The 18,230-nt window shown below is 35.4% G+C and overlaps 1 protein-coding gene across 1 annotated transcript; it reads left to right on the top strand.

Moving 5' to 3' along the window:
- Positions 1–2,042: 2,042 nt before the first annotated feature.
- LOC121384420 (caspase-3-like) lies at positions 2,043–3,940 on the top strand. The gene has a single exon (XM_041514812.1). It carries the CDS (start codon positions 2,490–2,492, stop codon positions 3,636–3,638), a length of 1,149 nt encoding a protein of 382 aa, XP_041370746.1. The 5' UTR covers positions 2,043–2,489; the 3' UTR covers positions 3,639–3,940.
- The last annotated feature ends 14,290 nt before the right edge of the window (positions 3,941–18,230 follow it).

Here is an 18,230-nt window from a genome sequence, read left to right as displayed (position 1 = left end):
CCGAGACACACAATTAATCTCAAAACTCAGACACTACATACCCATGCCAGCCAATGTTGAACTTGTTACTAGTATGGTCTAACCGAAACACACAATTAGTCTCAAAACTCAGGCACTACATACCCATGTCAGCCAATGTTGAACTTGTTACTAGTATGGTCTAACCAAAACACACAATTAGTCTCAAAACTCAGGCAATACATACCCATGCCAGCCAATGTTGAACGTGTTACTAGCATGATCTAACCGAAACACACAATTAGTCTCAAAACTCAGGCACTACATACCCATGTCAGCCTATGTTGAACTTGTATCTAGTATGGTCTAACCGAAACACACAATTAGTCTCAAAACTCAGGCACTACATACCCATGTCAGTCAATGTTGAACTTGTTACTAGTATGGTCTAACTGAAACACACAATTAGTCTCAAAACTCAGGCACTACATACCCATGCCAGCCAATGTTGAACTTGTTACTAGTATGGTCTAACCGAAACACACAATTAGTCTCAAAACTCAGGCACTACATACTCATGTCAGCCATTGTTGAACTTGTATCTAATATGGTCTAACCGAAACACACAATTAGTCGCAAAACTCCGGCAGTACATACCCATGTCAGCCAATGTTGAACTTGTATCTAGTATGGTCTAACCGAAACACACAATTAGTCTCAAAACTCAGGCACTACATACCCATGTCAGCCAATGTTGAACTTGTTACTATTATGGTCTAACCGAAACACACAATTAGTCTCAAAACTCAGGCACTACATACCCATGTCAGCCAATGTTGAACTTGTTACTAGTATGGTCTAACTGAAACACACAATTAGTCTCAAAACTCAGGCACTACATACTCATGTCAGCCAATGTTGAACTTGTATCTAGTATGGCCTGACCGAAACACACAATTAGTCTCAAAACTCAGGCACTACATACCCATGTCAGTCAATGTTGAACTTGTATCTAGTATGGTCAAATCCAAACACACACTGTAGAGCATCAGATTATCAGAGAGTACGACATATTCTTATGTAAATAACCTTCACAGGTGTTTTGTGATCCAGTTGTGAGAATATGGCATCCATTAATGGTTTGTGCAGTTGGAAAAATAACATTTCCAATTAATTTATGATTTTCTTCAGTTTTTACTCCTTAGGAACAGAAACATACTCTTTCATTGTGATATTTATTATAGCTTCACCGACTGCCACTAACCCACTTTTACTTTGGTCTAACAAAAAACAAACGAAAACAAAACAAAAACAACAACAAACAAAACAACAAACAAACAACCAAACAAACCAACCAGCCAACCAACCATTCAATCAAACCCCACCCAGACCGCTTACCTCAAACTGACTCAAAACCATCCAGAAACTAAAACCATTTTTAATGATAACCCACCATGTAGATTACCCATATGTTGCCTATACATTCTTTTCCTGGATTGGGCAACCTCAAATTTAGCACATACTTTAATTATTTGCCTTACTTTTATTATTATTTTGTATTATTATATCAACCTTTCCATAGATAATTAAAATTTATGAACCTTTCTTGTATAATAAAAAAAAATATTTGCCATTTGTTAATATCGTAAACTTTTAGCTTTTACTTACGTGAGAAAATTTATTCGTGCGCATATTTACACATGGGAGTAAATTGTATGCATGTGTTATATTACGCTTTACATCTTTTTCTCTCTTCCTAGATCGTGTTTTGACATTTAGTAGGCTATTAATTGCATAACTAAACTGCAAACTTCCATTTTATTATTTCTTTGTCTTTGTGACCGATTATTAAAAGTAAAGTATGATAGATATCTTTCAGTAACAGTTTCGTTACTTAAGCTTGCGTTTTCGGAGTGGTCCTTCCGCTTTACACTCTTAGAAATTACAGCATAGTGTATCGAGAAATCACCCTTTATGCGTTCGTGTCAACTGAACACTTGGCTGGCAGGTGACGGTGACCCTGACGTCACACTGAAAGTGAAACTAGCTTTTCCAAAAACCTCATATAATTTACAAGATGAAATTTGTTGTTCTGCAGTTGATTCAGTGTGTTTAGTGAAAAAAAGAACCAAAAAATCCTAAAGAAAAGGTTATTTAAAAACCTAATACAAGATTAGAAGTTATAAAATACATTAAGGGGCATTAGGTGAAGTAGATATGTGCCTTCATGGAGAACTATACAGGAAAATGTCAGTGTGCCTTCATATTGATTGACGGTGTTGTGTTATGATGTCAAAACGTCAAGTTAGGGCGAGATATCGCTCACGCACCCCATTTGTCTGCACATTTTAACTTACTGCTGTTCTGAAAATGATGATGTCGATATTCGCCACAATCCTACCAACCTGTTGACTAAATCCATATTTATCACTTAGGCCTACCAGGATATCCATTCTAAATTTATTGGAACTGTGAACTATTACATTTTGTCGGATTGTCAAGCCTGACCAGTAATTAACCGTCTCTAAATTATGGATCCGGCGATGATTAATAATTTGCCGCTACAAATAGGAAGTGATTCCGTGGACGTAAGTGGACTGGCAAAACAATTAGACCAGATAAAAGTTCATGAACTGAATGAAATAAGTAAGGATAGTGTTAGAGCGGGCAGTGTTCAGGGGGAGTACGGTGATATAATAATCATAATCAGGGACAATATTCGGTGGCAGATTCTTGAAACTGTCAACTGCTTCAAGTGTTGTGTACTTTCTCTGAATAACGGAAGTTATGTTTGTCTTTTATCATATAACAACACCAGTTTCGTGGTACGCTTCTCTAACCTCAAAGACTTGATCAATATATTTGAAAAAGTCGCCTACCCGCATCTCCCTCTCGCTAAAAATCACCCTTTAATAATTTCAAACTGTTCAAGTAAAGTACCCATTTACACGATGACCCGATTTCCTAGAGGCATTGCAATGATCATCAACAATGTCGTTTATAATGCGCCTGGTTTAGAAAAACGGGAAGGCTCTGGGGTCGATGTGAAAAATCTAAAGGACATGTTTCGAATTTCGGGCTACATGACAGTCGTGCAGTTTAATGATTTAACTGACAGTGAAATGATGATAGAAGTAAAGAAAATGGCGGCGGGAGATCATCGGGAATACGACTGCTTCATTTGCTGTATCCTGGCGCACGGTGGGCGTGGTACCGTCAAGGGCGTCAATGGAAAGGACGTACAATTACAAACGATTTTCAGCCAGTTTCGAGGACCAAACTGTCCATCCCTTGTTGGAAAACCCAAACTGTTTTTCATTCAGGCGTGTCAAGGGTCACAGGAACAGCGCAATGTCGTAGCACCGCGCTACCAGTCTGACGTCATCCGTGATGAAACGCCCGTTCATATGGCGGCAGAAGGCGAGGATTTTTTTATTGCATGCTCGACTGAACCTGGATTCGTGTCGTATCGACATCCGGAAAAAGGTTCCGTCTTCATTACGTCTCTGTCCAAGAACGTCCTAGAACTATGTGACCACAGTTTGAGTGACATAATGCACACGGTCTGTAGTGACATCGCCAAAGCCAACGAGGACAGTGAAAGGAAACAAGTTCCGTGGTACTCGTCGACCTTAACAAAAACGTGTGTATTACGTCCATTGTACGTCAACAGCACTTAACAATGATGTAATGACTCTTGAGGATATCGCTCCCTGGGGTAAATACAATTTAGGGTTTCCATCGATTCGTACACTAACCAGGTCCTTCTCAACCTTGCAGCTGTGTATGTATAAAGTATTTATAATTCAGTATCCCCACTAAAAATCATACCACTATCACATTCCTGACCATCACCTTCTGTCTAACTTTTTCGATCTTGTTTTGTCAGTTTTCTTCAACTCTTCCGAGCTGTCATAGCTCATGTGCCCTCCAGCATTCAATCTAATTAAAATTAGCTCCACAATTACATGTGGATCTAAAGACAGCCAGCTGGAGCTCATGTCCACCAATCAAAACCTTACTTGCAGAATCCTGCCAGTGATTTAAAAATAATTTGAAAACATTCCGAATTATCCTGAGGGTATACGACATGTTTCGTGTGAATTACGAATGCCTTAAAACATGTTTTATTTTATAAAATAAATAATTTGTAATGTAAAACTGAAGACTGATTTAGTTTTTTTTAATTTTATAAATAAATAAATAATTTTTAATGTAAAATTGAAGACTGATAACCCACTCCGTACGTATTGGTATGGTTCGCTGTATTGCGGCCACTAAAATAGACTCGCCCGATATTTTTAGAATTTGTATGCTCCCAAATAACGTTATAAAAGGCGAAGTGTGATTGGTCAATATTTAAATTAGTATTTACAGACGAAATGTTACCTGGACATTGGGGACTACGCAGTGTTGTTAGTTTTAAATCACTGGCAGGATTCTGCAAGTAAGGTTTTGATTGGTGGACATGAGCTCCAACTGGCTGTCTTTAGATCCACATGTAATAGTGGAGCTAATTTTAATTAGATTGTCCATCATTATTCTATTTTATTCTCACATATAACAGAATAACGCTAGAGGATACTTGAGCTGGATCTGTCCATACCACCACCTTCCTCTATGGAGAGGTAGTACTAAACCAAATAACATCCGCCTTGGTCAAAGTTTAAGACTTTTGATAGAGCACCATATGTCCTGCCATTGGTGATAAATGTGACAGTGTATGAGGTCAAAAAATTAGTTTCATCTGCAATTTTATTTTATCTAGTACCGCTGTGTTAAATAGCCTTGTGCTTGAAATATGTATGAGGTACCTATAAAACTAACTACTACAATGTTGTGCGAAACTAGGGGTGTTAACTTGTAAGTAAACAAAAATGCGATGCCAAAAGCTAAGTGAAATTTTATCTACCTTAAAGTTTGTTCCCCATGGCAATTTTCACAGAGAATAAACTAAAGAAAAAAATAAGAGAGAAATGAAAAAAGAACGTATATATATATATATATATATATATATATATATATATATATCGGGTGGCCGCCAAAAGCTAAGATTTCGTGTTGGGGTGTCGTTATATTATATTAACATTCATTCATGCCAAAAGCTAAGTGCCCCCCACAAAACGATAACCCTAGACTGAATATGGAATTGTCTAAAACGTATGAGGAATGTAATTTTAATATTTCACAATCATTACTGTATGGATATATATTTAGAATAAGAAAATGGATCTTCTCATTAGAGAAAACCCCTTTTTGAGGGAAGTCTACAGGACTTTTTAATAGAGGGGTTCCAAAACCCGGTGGGCGGGATAAGTTAGCTTCTTTTTGTGTGTGTGGGTTCCGATATATATAATAGTTTTTTACCAAAAATAGAGTCGGGCCTCTTGTCTCCCCGCCTGAATCCGCACCTGGTCTACGAGCAAGTAAACAAAGGTAGATATAATTTCACTATAGAGACCTTTTGGTGTCTCAGTTTTGACATACAATTTTTAATCAGTTCCTGTGTTATATTTTTTTAATATTCTGTTTGCTGAAAACCTTTTAAAATGGCTTAAAAAAAACTCAGGATAACCCCTTAAATTGTGTTCGCCTTATTTCAGCCATGTTTTGAAATAGGAAATACCGAAACAGAAAGTAGAAATTTCTACGAATATGTTCGTGGATGTGTATGGTAACGTAGCCTAGCGATAATGATAAACAGCCAGGCGTGAAAACGACCACTATACTGAGGCCAAATACTTATTTAAAAAATAAAATGTTTAATTTAAAATATGTGTTTCCTGACATGCTGTATGTAGCAGCTGGAAATTAATTTTCCTTTCTATGTATTTTTTTTCAGTACATACGAAAATATTGGAAAATTATCTACCCCTTGTGCATGCATGTTTTATTTGTAGTTTGCCAACTATCAGCTTGCTGTGTAACTACTGTTTTTATGTTATCCTTAGCCAGCAAGTTATGTCAAACAACAGGCTGTAACTTAGGTCATGAGTAGTTTACACTGGGATAACGACGGTTAGTAGCTTAATTTGTTTATGAATGTATACGGCAAGACTTATTTATAATGGGTATATAGATTTAAATTACATTATATATATACACTTGGGATAGCTGGTTTAAAGAAAAAATGCTATCATAATGATGATTCGTATTATTTGTGTATGTGTTTTAGTTTATTTTGTTTATTAATATACATGTAATGTATTAATTGTGTGATTTTTTACGAGTTTCTTTTTTGTCTTGTATTTGAATTGTAGATTGTCCTGGTTCTTGTTCTGTGTGCTAGAGTACTGAGTATTCAGTTTATCACACACCCAGGTGTCACCTACCTGCAATATGTGTATCATAATGTATTATATTATATATGCTTGTAAATATTCATGACATGTATCAAGTGGACCTATTACTGCTTTATGTTATTGAATGTTTTTTTTATAGTTTGACTGTAGAAGCACTTAGTATTTAAAGTAGGATAATTCAATTTACGTTATTTTTACGATGGGATGAACAGATTAAATATATTTAAGATAAACTGTGATATAAATGTTTTATGTACATGTGTGTAAATTATTATGATTTGATGACATGTATATGAATTCTATACGTATTCCATGACGTGATGTTTTATTATCCTTTTAGGGTAATACAAAATTTATGAAACTCATGTCAGACTTGTTTTACACCCCTCGCTTATGCTCGAGGAATACAATAATTCCCAAACTTGTTTCATAAATTCCGTATAGCGCTCCTGCTCCTGCAATAATCTGTCTACATTATAGAATTTGTTGGTTGTTTTTACGCTAGTTTATAGTCGATAGGCTACATCTGCTGTCAAACGTATTTGATGGTAGATGTATTGGACTAGCTATTTTAGTGCAAGAAACCTTAAAACACCAATTTTTCTATGTCTGATTCGGACTAACACTATTTATACTCAAAACTTTTATTTTCAGCGAGTAGAAGAGCAAATTATTGTTTTGACATTATGCAAATATTTAATAATAATAAATATTATTATTAAAATCTATCTTAAAATATCTCCTTCTATAAGTGTACATGACACCCTCATGTATTCCATAATGCATCTAAAAACAACTGGAAATTTAAAAAAAAACATTACTGGGGAGCATGTCCCCGAACTCCCCTAGCATTTTCGCACCCTTTGGGGGCTCAGTTAGCGTCAAACTATTTTGCCAACCCTCTGAACAAAAATCCTGGGGTAAACACCGAGAAGTATAGAGATATGTGCTAAAATGCAATGAAATGTGTGGGGATCGTATTCAGAATTGGTAAACTGTAATGCAAAACAAAAAATAAATGTAATTACAATATTAATTAAAACAAGTTTTGTCCAGCAATGCTTTTGTAGTCTAATTAATATTCATATTCAGTAAATGTAATATAACAACTTCACTGATAAACCCTACATCACCCATGTTTTGAGTGAACTATTGTGGATTCTGTATTATTTGCATTGCAATATATAAATTTAAGAATTAGACAAATGTTATCAATAATAAATGATGAACCTACACTTTTACATGGACAGCCAATATGCAGGGACAAATGACACCTTCAAAGAGTGATATAAGTACAATATGTATACATGTATATATTTCTTACACACCCGTTGGTGAGAACATTCGTTATTTTTGATAGCACATACATGTACGTATGTTAACAATTTCAAGACATACAACTAGCTGCTCCTAGGTCACAAATGCTACACATCCAATGAAAAAACCAGAACAATCGAAATCGATTACACTATGACATATAGTTAACCTGACAAACATTTGTCTTTGATGCGTAAGTGCAAATTCAAACTGGACAACTATAAACACACTGTTACTTTGAAAAAAGAAACACTGGCTTGTCTGTAAACTATTACATAATAAAACATTATTATATAGTTTGAAGTAGGCAGGACAATGATGAATAATAAGAAATATCATGCAGTAATATATTTTTTTTCTATTCTTAGAAAGTTCACCAAGGTCTTAAAAAAAAGTGTTTACTAGCAGGAACATGTAAAAAAAAAAAATTATTCTTTTATTTCTTTGACTATGTTCACCCCTACAGGTTCAGATAACGTTACATATGTATACTCTTTTCACATACTGTAAACCCTTGAATAGAACCCTTGGCTTTTATTTATTATTTTTGACGTTCTGTGACCTGTGAGATTATCTTTTAAGGTACATGTATAGGCTTCTTTCTTTTTATCTCCATGTATGTAAGCTTTTATTGTGCAACAGAAATGATGAATATAATGTGGACATTAACCTGACAAAGCTATACACTTCATTCATTCATTCCAACTAACAGATTTTAAAAATGTTTACTTTATTTTATTGCTGTTATTATTGCAATGCCTTGTTTGTGGGTTCCTTTAGCAAACCTGCTATATAATTAAATCTAATTATCAAACACATAGAAAACTGTATAGTCTTTTTTCTGTTTTCTTCATTCTTTCTCTTTTTTTGTTCTTCTTTTTTTTTTACGCATGGAGATGGATTCGTCATTAATAAAACAGATATATATAGTAAAATAAATAATAAATTAAAAATACTTGGGGTTTTTTCTAGATAGTCAAGTTACCGGAAAGACATTTGTGTGTGTCCATCCACGACGTTTTTGTTTTTATACAGCAAATAACTAAATTAATGGATTAATTGATAATTATATGGGTTCAAACCGAAATTAAGAACAAAATACTTTTGTTGGTCAAGAGTAGCTATCCACAATATCCGTCAGTGACGTTGAAATACTAATTAATCTGTTACAATAAAATACATTCTCAAAATTGTAAATTTCGCCTATATATTTTGAGCCAGAAATTAGAAATTTCGTGTGAAAACTCGGTAAATTATTGCCTTACACATCCATCCATGAGCATTTTGTGTATATTCCATCCGTGACTTTATTTGGGAAGTTAATTTTGCTAATGACGTTTTTTTTCAAATTTTGTTTTCAGTTGAGCAACTAATGTATATATGGCTTCAGCATGAAATTAAACCAAAAATCCTTTTGTCGATCAAAGTGTCTACCTGTGACAAGATAATGATGAGGTACTGATTAATCTGTTACAATAAACCAGGACACAACTGGTCAAAAGGCTGTGGTATGTGCTTTCCTGTCTATGAAAAAGTGCATATAAAAGATCCCTTTCTGCATTAGGAAAAATGTAACAGGTTTCCTCTGATGATTACAAGTCACAATTACCAAATGTTTGACATCCAATAGCCAATGATTACTTAATCAATGTGCTCTAGTGGTGTCGTTAAACAAAAACGTTTTACTATTACAATAAAAGATTCCAAACATTTTGAGGTTCTTTGTAATTATCATATGAAAAATTCAACAGCTGTAATAGAAAAGCACTGCAGTAAATAAAGAACAACTCAAATTTATGTAACATTTAATGATTTTATTCAATTACATTGGCATGATTGGTAAGAGGTTTTATTCTGTCCAATAATTTGTTTCTATACTTTGATGATTAAAGCCGTGTAATCTATACTATCATGGGCAAACAGGAAGTCTATCAAGTTTGTAAAAACAATTCTCCTTGTGAAATATTGTGGTTCATCTATTCTTGGTGGTTAAGTAATAAAACTATAAAGCAGCTTCAGGAACTATTGTTTTCAATGAATACGAAAACAACTTACAGGTATGTTCTAGTTATCAATAAAACAATATTTTCATGTTATAAGAGACAAACATGATGAAAGAGTCACAGGAACTTGAATATAATAATATATATTAAATTTTATATAAACACAATTAGGAGCATTTGTTTTTCTTACTAAATGTTTATAAAAGGATTACAGGCAATAGGGTTTCAAATTTAATGGGAAACACTTTTTCAGTTCCATGCCTTGTGATCATGACAACCCAACAAAAACTGTTTTTAAAAAAGAATTACATATATTATATTATTTTCATTGAATAGTTGTACTCAATATAATAATCATGGGAAACGAAATTTTGATTTCACGATTTCACCGAGATGGTACCGGAAACGATTGTTTCCGACAGCCTGTATTGATAAACAACCTTTGTAGCTCCAGGTGAAGCTATCAAGCCCCGATAGTGCTTTAACGTCCCTTTTAAGGGCCACCAAAACATCTGGAAGTGATATATACCAATTGCCAATCACGAGTTTCAAAGCATGAATATATTTACAAGGAAGTTAATAAAGCTATTGTGGTTAGGTCTGGCTGGTACTCCCACTGTCGTCCCCCCCCCTGTATGGAATGTCTATTAGTCGCGATGCTTAGGTCGCTATTCCATTTGGGGGTATTGTTCCAGCTATTTTGGCTAGGTATAAGCCCGCTTTAGTTATTTCACCATTCTCTGCCTGGGTTGGAGTGCATGGTCGTGGTCAAATACGTAAGGTTAGAAACCTAACTGCTCATACCCTCCCCTTAAAAACACTAGAAAGAAAATAAAATTGAAAATTTGATCAGAACTATGGTCCTGGTTTGGTAATAATATTAAGTTAATAACATAAAAGCAAAGTCAGTTGTTTTTACATAATAATAATGTGTAATCATCAATTTCAAAGAACAAGAAATTTCAGGCAATGTTAAAATCCACACTTCTGAAAAACAAATAATCAGGTCTTTTTTCAAAACATTACACCTACCGTATATCTTCGCCTATAACTTGTATAAGTCGATCTCGGCTATAAGTCGAGTCCCTAATTTCAAGCCCTGAAAACGTATTTTTTTATTGACCCATTTATAAGTCGACCCATGAAAAACAACTTATAAATATTAAAGTATTTCTTATTTTCAGCACATGAGAACAATAATGTACAATATTTGAACAAGAGAAAATTATTTTACAAACTTCGGTTTTCACGTTTCACGATTTTGTACATCGCAAACAAGTAACATAGCATCAAAACGAAATATACCCTTAGTAGATAGTGAAAGCTGTTTGGCTGTTACCGTATGGCACTGTACAGCATGGTTTTGTGCACAGACAACAACTTTATTTATAAACACTGACAACAGATCACTACAATAAAACTGAAAGTATCAGTTAATCACATGTTTTGCCGCCATATTAATACATGTAAGGAGGATAACTCTGGAAAGTACACTGGTTTTTATGTATGTCCCTATTGCTCTAGTGAACTGCAGATATTAGTCTAAGCTGCTTTAAGGGAAAGCTCAGTAATATTCATGAAGTTAATCACCGACAAAACATTGTTTGAACAACCATTAATGCCAGTGACCAGATTTCAAAATAAACTCAGGCAACAGGTAGTTAGTATTGTTTACATTTTTGCTATTAGTGATGACTGTTATTTTAACTAAGTGGACTGTTCTCTTGGCATTAGCCCGAGTACTCTGACTGTAAGAGAGCTAGACGGACATTGGGACATAAACACGCTGTAATGAGAGCGTGTTTATGTCCAAATGTCCGTCTAGCTCTCTTACAGTCAGAGTACTCGGGCTATCTTGGCATGTGAGTGAGATCGCACGCCTTTTTGCATTTATAACCAAAACCGTTGTAATGCCAAAAAAAAAAGGTTATAAAAAATAAATGTGTCAAATTAACATATCTGAGTATAAATACAGGGCATACTTTTATTGTACCTTTTATTGATTTAAACTTTTTTTTTTTTTTTTAAAGTCTGAAGATTAGACTGTTCTTTGTATTAATAAAGTTAACAATGTTAAGATTACAACTTTTCAAAGTTTGTCTTGATAGTTTATAGTACCAGTTTGTAAAATTATCAAATAATTTCAGATAAAACTTTATCTTGTCTTGGGTGGTATTTTCCACATTTAAGCTAGGGTAAAAACACATACTCCTACATTATAATATCTGTTTGGGTCAAAGGGAAATTGATGAATTGGTATGTAACTATAAGGAATAAAGCTAAAACTCATAAAAACATTATTAATGTCAAAACCCATGCCAAGTCTTGTAACATTTTTAAACATTAAATACAAAAAATACAAACAAAAAAATCCCAAACTGAATGCAAATAAGTTTTAACAAACTGCATATATTAAATCTCCTTTTTCATATAGGGGTAAACACACCACACCTAGTAAAGCAAAGAAAGAAAGAAGTGTTTTATTTAACGACGCACTCAACACATTTTATTTACGGTTATATGGCGTCAGACATATGGTTACGGACCACACAGATTTTGAGAGGAAACCCGCTGTCGCCACTACATGGGCTACTCTTCCGATTAGCAGCAAGGGATCTTTTATTTGCGCTTGCCACAGGCAGGATTACCATGGCCTTTGTTGAACCAGTTATGGATCACTGGTCGGTGTAAGTGGTTTACACCTACCCATTGAGCCTTGCGGAGCACTCACTCAGGGTTTGGAGTCGGTATCTGGAGTAAAAATCTCATGCCTCGACTGGGATCCGAACCCAGTACCTACCAGCCTGTAGACCGATGGCCTGCCACGACGCCGGTCCCTAGTAAAGCAGTCAAGCTAACTGAAGCATTTGCACTGCAGTTTTATCGTATTCATTTTACTGCATATTGATTACTAGTCTTGTACTGAAAATGAGATTTAATATACAACATTTGATAGCAACTGATTAAGAAACTTTTTTTTTTCCATTTACATTGAAATGTTTTATAATTTGAGTACTGGTGAGGAGTTTGATAGAGAAGCACACACATTAATGAATGTGTTATGCATGTATGGTTGTATATAATTATTTGATGTGTAGTGTGATAGATGAACTGTTCATACTGGACCAACTACAGATGACACTACATTCACTGGAGAAGGTGCTTTTTAATTAATGAAGGTGTTATTTATTAGAATAGGATTAGTTTTGTACAGTGATGACACAGTTATATTGGCACAGAAACAGGGTATGTTTGTACTACTTCTGGGAAAGTAAACCATCATGGCTTCTTCAAAAACTCAGTACGACTATGATGTTCAAAATTCAGACAAATTAAGGGTTACATAATATCTGTAGCAAAAGGTCAATTATTTAGACCAATAAAAAGTATTAATAAAAAGTATTTAAAACTATTTGGCTCTTTGAATTTGTTTCATAATAGCTAAGGCTTGAATGGTTGATCTGATACTCTAGTTTTTAAGCTGATTTTATGCTTTGTGATTTCTGATAAATGGTCTCCCCCATCACTTTCTTGCTCCTCCCTCCTTCGTTCTCTCCTAGGTCAGTCAGTGGAGCACTCAAATGAACCATATCTGTGGACCCAATCTCTGATTGTTTTTGTTCTGTCCAAACAAAATTATGTTTGTTTTGTTTAACGACACCACTAGAGCACATTGATTTATTAATCATCGGCTAGTGGATGTCAAACATTTGGTTATTTTGAGTCTTAGAAACGCAACCCGCTAGATTTTTTCAATAGTAGCAAGGGATCTTTTATATGCATCATCCCACAGACAGGATAGCACATAGCACAGCCTTTGATAAACCAGTCGTGGTGCACTGGCTGGAATGAGAAAGTCCAATGGATCCTAGACCAACTGACTGCACATCAGGTAAGTGTTTTACCACTGAGCTACCCCTACAAGTACTCCACAACTGGTATATCAAAGGCCGTGGTATGTGTCATCCTATCTGTGGGGAAGTGCATATAAAAGATCATTTGCTTCTAATGTAAAAATAGTGGGTTTCTTCGAAGACTGTCAGAATTATCAAATGTTTGACATTCAAACAAGACAAGACATTGAGGCCACATGACCAAGATAACTACTTTTAAAACAAATTAATCGTGTGCTGCGTGTGTACAAATTACTATACATGTATATTCAATTTAAACTGGTAGATTTCTTTTTAAAAATAAGGCTATTCCTTTAATATACTTTATATTTTAGGTGGAAATCAATATATTAAATTGTTCTCTTTAAGGATTTACTATAAAGTATTCTGATATGAAATATTTCCTGCTCATACTAAAAGAAAATGATATTCATCTTCCACTTGACTGAGATTACACTTTAAACATATAGTTTCATTTCTTTCTATTACTGGATTATATCTGCTTTTCTGTACTTTTAATTTATGTGACAAACACCTAGATTTAGAAAAATTCTCAAGACATCCTTATATTGTGACAAATATAATATATACTTTTCTGTTTCAAAAAGAGATTTATAAGAAGAATACGACTTTAAAAAATGAGAAGAATTAATTTTATTATGCCAGTATTGAAAATAAATGTCTTTACATCTCTGTACATAAATAACTTGATACTGCCACATTCTTGAGCAATCCAAACATAAGAAAACCCTGTTTGAAACAACAATGTTCTTACATGTGATGCCCAATTAATTTTACCAGTTTCATCATGACATTTCAACATATCATAACAAGCTTTGGGATATCTGGATGAATCCATATATAATAATTTACACAAATATTTTATGCTAAAGTATTTCACACAGAAATGATCTCTACCTATTTCCCCAAGTACAGCATTTGATGATACTCTCTTTGAAACTCCTAAAAACCTTTAATTTAAAAAAAAAATAATAGCTTCTCGATAAGTAAATCCCCTTATTTCAGAGCCATATAGTAAAATAGGAGCTATTTTAGTATCAAATATATTCTGGACAATACTATATGACCATTTCAAACGAGAAGAGAATGTTATACCAAGATACTTATAATATGACACAGTTGTTAATTGACTGCCCTTATAAAACTGCTTCTTGTTACGTCTTAAGTACTCACCATTTCTAAATATAATTAAATTAGATTTATCAACATTAACTTCTAATCCCCATATTACACAAATCATATTTAGTACATCAAACCTTTTTTTTGCAAACCTATTACTGTATCATCAATAAGTACACCATCATCAGCAAAGAGAAGCATTAATATATCATTAATATTTTCATTCATAAAAACTCCTCTAAGATTACTATTATTCATCTCATTTATAAATTCATTGATAAAAATTATAAACAAAACTGGGCTTAATATACACCCTTGACAGACACCACTAGATGTTGTAAACGGATATGTCCTAATATTCTTTACTCTAACACAAACTTTTACTTTTTCATACATACATGTACCTTTTAAAATGTTAAATGTTTTACCTTGAAACCCCTCATATGCAATACATACAGTAACTTTTTTCTATCTACCAAGTCAAAAGCTTTGCAAAGATCAATAAAAGCAACATAAAATCAATGTCTACGCTTTCTAAGGTATTTTTGACACAATGCCTGAAGTGTAAATATATGATCTATTATAGAGTAATCATTTCGGAAACCTGCCTGTGCTTCATGGATAATAATATTAAATTCAAGCCATATGTCCTAATCCTAGTTTCTAAAGGTAGTACTATACCAAATAACTTCCGGCTGGGTCAAAGTTCGAGGTGCACCGAACTTTTGATAGAGAAGTGAACACCACAAGTCCTGTGATTGGTTATAAATGTGAGTGTGTTGGTTGTAAAAAATAATAGTTTCATCTGGGTAAAATAAATGTGCAATTTTATTTCATCTAGTACCAATGTGTCAAGTAGCCTTGTGCTTGAAACATGTATGGGGTACCTGTAAAAAAAAGTACTCAAATTTTGTGCGAAACTAGGGTAGTCATAGACGCTACCCGTTATCTCAGAAACGAGCAGCTTGACCCCCATTTTTTTCTGATTCACTTTAAGTGTAAGGGGTGGTAGTATTTATATCCGTGGCGTTTATGTCGGTTGATATGTTGCAGGTAGGAGTTTTAGCCGCATATGTTACTATTGTCGTCTATGGGATTTGATTTGGTAGTATACACCCTATAATAAAAGTAAACAGTTTTCCAATAATACCTCTAAAATTATTTGGATCTGTAATATCTCCTTTCTTAAATAAACACATACACACTCCAACAAACACACCAACACACACACTCAAATACACACCAACACATACGCTCAAACAGACATACCAACACATACACACACACACTCAAACAGACACACCAACACACATGCTCAAGGGTCATTCTGTTTCAAATCACCCAATATGTTAAACCCGACCGTCTCAGATTTTTATGAAACTCATATCCCAGGAACTACTGGGCCAGTCTTCAGAAAAATGGTATTGATGGAAAGGTCATTTGACAAGGATTCCAAATCTGCCATTATTGTGCAGAAAAGGTGTTATTTTCATGGATATGCAATTTTTGAATGTGTATTGCTACTAAACAAAGAATATTACACCTCTGAAACTTTTATATGTTTTAGTTAACATATGGGAGATTAAATTTCAAGAAAGGTAGTTTTGGCCAAAAAATCTCAAAATTTGGGGGGCCATATCTCCCACACCACTGGTCCGATTGGCCTAAAATGTTGAATTTGGTGCTGTGCGATCCCAATCAACAAGTATACCAAGTTTCATAAAAACCTGAGACGGGTCGGGTTTAACATATTGGGTGATTTGAAACAGAATGACCCTCAAACAGACACACCAAGACATACACACACTCAAACGGACACACCAACACATACACACTCCAACAGACACACCAACACATACACACTCCAACATACACACTCCAACAGACACACCAACACATACATACTCCAACAGACACACCAACATATACACACACACTCCAACAGGCAAACCAACAAATACTCACTCCAACAGGCAAACCAACACATACTCACTCCAACAGACACACCAACACACATGCTCCAACAGACACACCAAGACATACACACACTCCAACAGACACACCGACACATACACACACACTCCAACAAACACACCAACAGATGCACCAACATATACACACACACTCCAACAGGCAAACCAACACATACTCACTCCAACAGACACACCAAGACATACACACACTCCAACAGACACACCGACACATACACACACACTCAAACAAACACACCAACATATGCACCAACATATACAAACACACTCCAACAGGCACACCAATACATACATACTCCAACAGACACACCAACACACACACAAACAGACACACCAACACATACACACTCAAACAGACACACCAAGACATACACACACTCAAACGGACACACCAACACATACACACTCCAACAGACACACCAACACATACACACTCCAACAGACACACCGACACACTCAAACAGACACACCAACACATACATACTCCAACAGACACACCAACATATACACACACACTCCAACAGGCAAACCAACACATACTCACTCCAACAGACACACCAACACACATGCTCCAACAGACACACCAAGACATACACACACTCCAACAGACACACCAACACATACACACTCCAACAGACACACCGACACATACACACACACTCCAACAGGCAAACCAACACATACTCACTCCAACAGACACACCAACACACATGCTCAAACAGACACACCAAGACATACACACACTCCAACAGACACACCAACACATACACTCCAACATATACACACACACTCCAACAGGCACACCAACACATACATACTCCAACAGACACACCAACACACACACAAACAGACACACCAATACATACATACTCCAACAGACACACCAACACACACACAAACAGACACACCAACACATACACACTCAAACAGACACACCAAGACATACACACACTCAAACGGACACACCAACACATACACACTCCAACAGACACACCAACACATACACACTCCAACAGACACACCGACACCGACACACTCAACAGACACACCAACACATACATACTCCAACAGACACACCAACATATACACACACACTCCAACAGGCAAACCAACACATACTCACTCCAACAGACACACCAACACACATGCTCCAACAGACACACCAAGACATACACACACTCCAACAGACACACCAACACATACACACTCCAACAGACACACCGACACATACACACACACTCCAACAGGCAAACCAACACATACTCACTCCAACAGACACACCAACACACATGCTCAAACAGACACACCAAGACATACACACACTCCAACAGACACACCAACACATACACTCCAACATATACACACACACTCCAACAGGCACACCAACACATACATACTCCAACAGACACACCAACACACACACAAACAGACACACCAACACATACACACTCAAACAGACACACCAACACATACACACTCAAACACACACCAACACATACACACACACACTCAGACACCAACACATACACACACATTCAGTCACACCAACACATACGCACACACTCAAACAGACCCACCAACACATACGCACATACTCAAACAGACCCACCAACACATACGCACACA

This window comes from Gigantopelta aegis, chromosome 10 (assembly GCF_016097555.1).
Source record: "Gigantopelta aegis isolate Gae_Host chromosome 10, Gae_host_genome, whole genome shotgun sequence".
Taxonomy (NCBI): domain Eukaryota; kingdom Metazoa; phylum Mollusca; class Gastropoda; order Neomphalida; family Peltospiridae; genus Gigantopelta; species Gigantopelta aegis.
The sequence above is the reverse complement of the archived record's forward strand: the minus strand, read 5'-3'. Positions and strand labels throughout refer to the sequence as shown.

Excerpts from the sequence above, each read along its gene's own strand:
- LOC121384420 (XM_041514812.1), top strand. The coding sequence starts at position 2,490 with ATGGATCCGGCGATGATTAATAATTTGCCGCTACAAATAGGAAGTGAT.